This window comes from Aplysia californica, unplaced genomic scaffold (assembly GCF_000002075.1).
Source record: "Aplysia californica isolate F4 #8 unplaced genomic scaffold, AplCal3.0 scaffold00353, whole genome shotgun sequence".
NCBI lineage: Eukaryota > Metazoa > Mollusca > Gastropoda > Aplysiida > Aplysiidae > Aplysia > Aplysia californica.
The window spans coordinates 373,337-374,753 of NW_004797623.1; the positions used below are offsets into that span (position 1 = coordinate 373,337).

Consider the following 1,417-nt stretch of genomic DNA (forward strand, 5'->3'; position numbering starts at 1 on the left):
TAATTAAGTGGTTTTTTGTTGTTGTTTTTTTGTTTTTTTGCTCAACACTTTTAATGTCGATATAAAAAACTATTTCTGAGTGGATACTGCAGACAACAAACGAAGGTTAGAGGCACTAAAAATGTTCAGTTTCCAAAGACTCTCAAGCTTAGAAACTAACCAAAGTTTGGTGGCCTTTTTCTCGATAAATTTACCTCCGGCACCCGGCGACCCCCACTTTCTTCAACCGCAAATATCTTGACTTCTATTCAAGATAGGTGGGTATTTTTATTTTTATTTTTTTTTGGGGGGGGGGCGCCAAATGCAAGACAAATAGACACGTTTTCCTATAATTTCTATTATCCCTATCCGTACGTCGTGTTTTACTGTCGTACCCATACGACGCAGGGAACTCTGTGCCTTCACATCCCAAAGAGGAAATTTACTCGTTAATCCGATCTGTACTCTTGCAAAGCAGTCTGTCAAAATGATTTTTTGGGGAAACACTGAAAGTTTCAAAGAGATTTTCGTACTAGAAGTATTCTCAAATGTGAAGAATACAACCTCGGTGGTTCAAAATGACCCAAGGGCATACAAATAGGGTAAATAACCCTGTGTGTTCAAAACTTGACGAGCGCCTGATTCCACGGCGTCATGACGCGCCACCAAGGCCCGCCAACTTGTACTTGCCTTCAGCCTGCCCGCCGTCTGCGACCTGGTCACCACCTCCGGAAGCTGCCACGCCCCCGCCAGCCGCACCCCCAAATGAGACGCTAGCAAGCTTCTTGGACCCTGCCAAAGACAATGATCATTATGTTATGTTATGTTATGTTATGTTATGTCATGTTATGTCATCTTATGTCATGTTATGTTATGTTATGTTATGTTATGTTATGTTATGTTGTTATGTTATGTTATGTTATGTTAAGTTATGTTATGTTATGTTATGTTATGTTATGTTATGTTATGTTATGTTATGTTATGTCATGCTTCTCACGACGTGAAGCGTGACTTGATTGAATACTCAGAATAATAGAAATAATAATAATAATAATAAATAGCATTTGTATAGCGTGTAACCCTTCTCCACAGCAAGCTCTACATGATTTACACTAAATTATTACCCAAGCACACCATATAACACTCAGAAACATTTTCAGCTTCCCCATAAGCATACAGTGCAAGCAGCTGATTGAGCGCTCAGACACTAACAAACTGACAAGATTTTTCACTGTCTATAGCTGGGTATACCCATATCCACCAGGGTGAAGAGAGGAAAATTCGTGTAAAGTGTCTTTCCCAAGGACACCACGTCGGGTCCCTGACAGGATTCGAACCCACGGCCTTACGGTTGCAAGTCCGAGAACCTAACCACTAGGCCATCAACGCCAAAATACTCAAAATTCAAGGACTATGTATTTCAGATACATGTACTCCC

General features: G+C 40.6%; 1 protein-coding gene across 1 annotated transcript in view; it reads right to left on the minus strand.

Moving 5' to 3' along the window:
- Window positions 1–1,417, minus strand: part of LOC101864314 (60S acidic ribosomal protein P2) — a 24,730-nt gene that overhangs the window by 2,103 nt on the left and 21,210 nt on the right. The window contains exon 3 of the mRNA XM_005102989.2: window positions 670–771. Within this exon, the coding sequence (XP_005103046.1) occupies window positions 670–771 (102 nt within the window). The remainder of the gene's footprint in view (window positions 1–669; window positions 772–1,417) is intronic.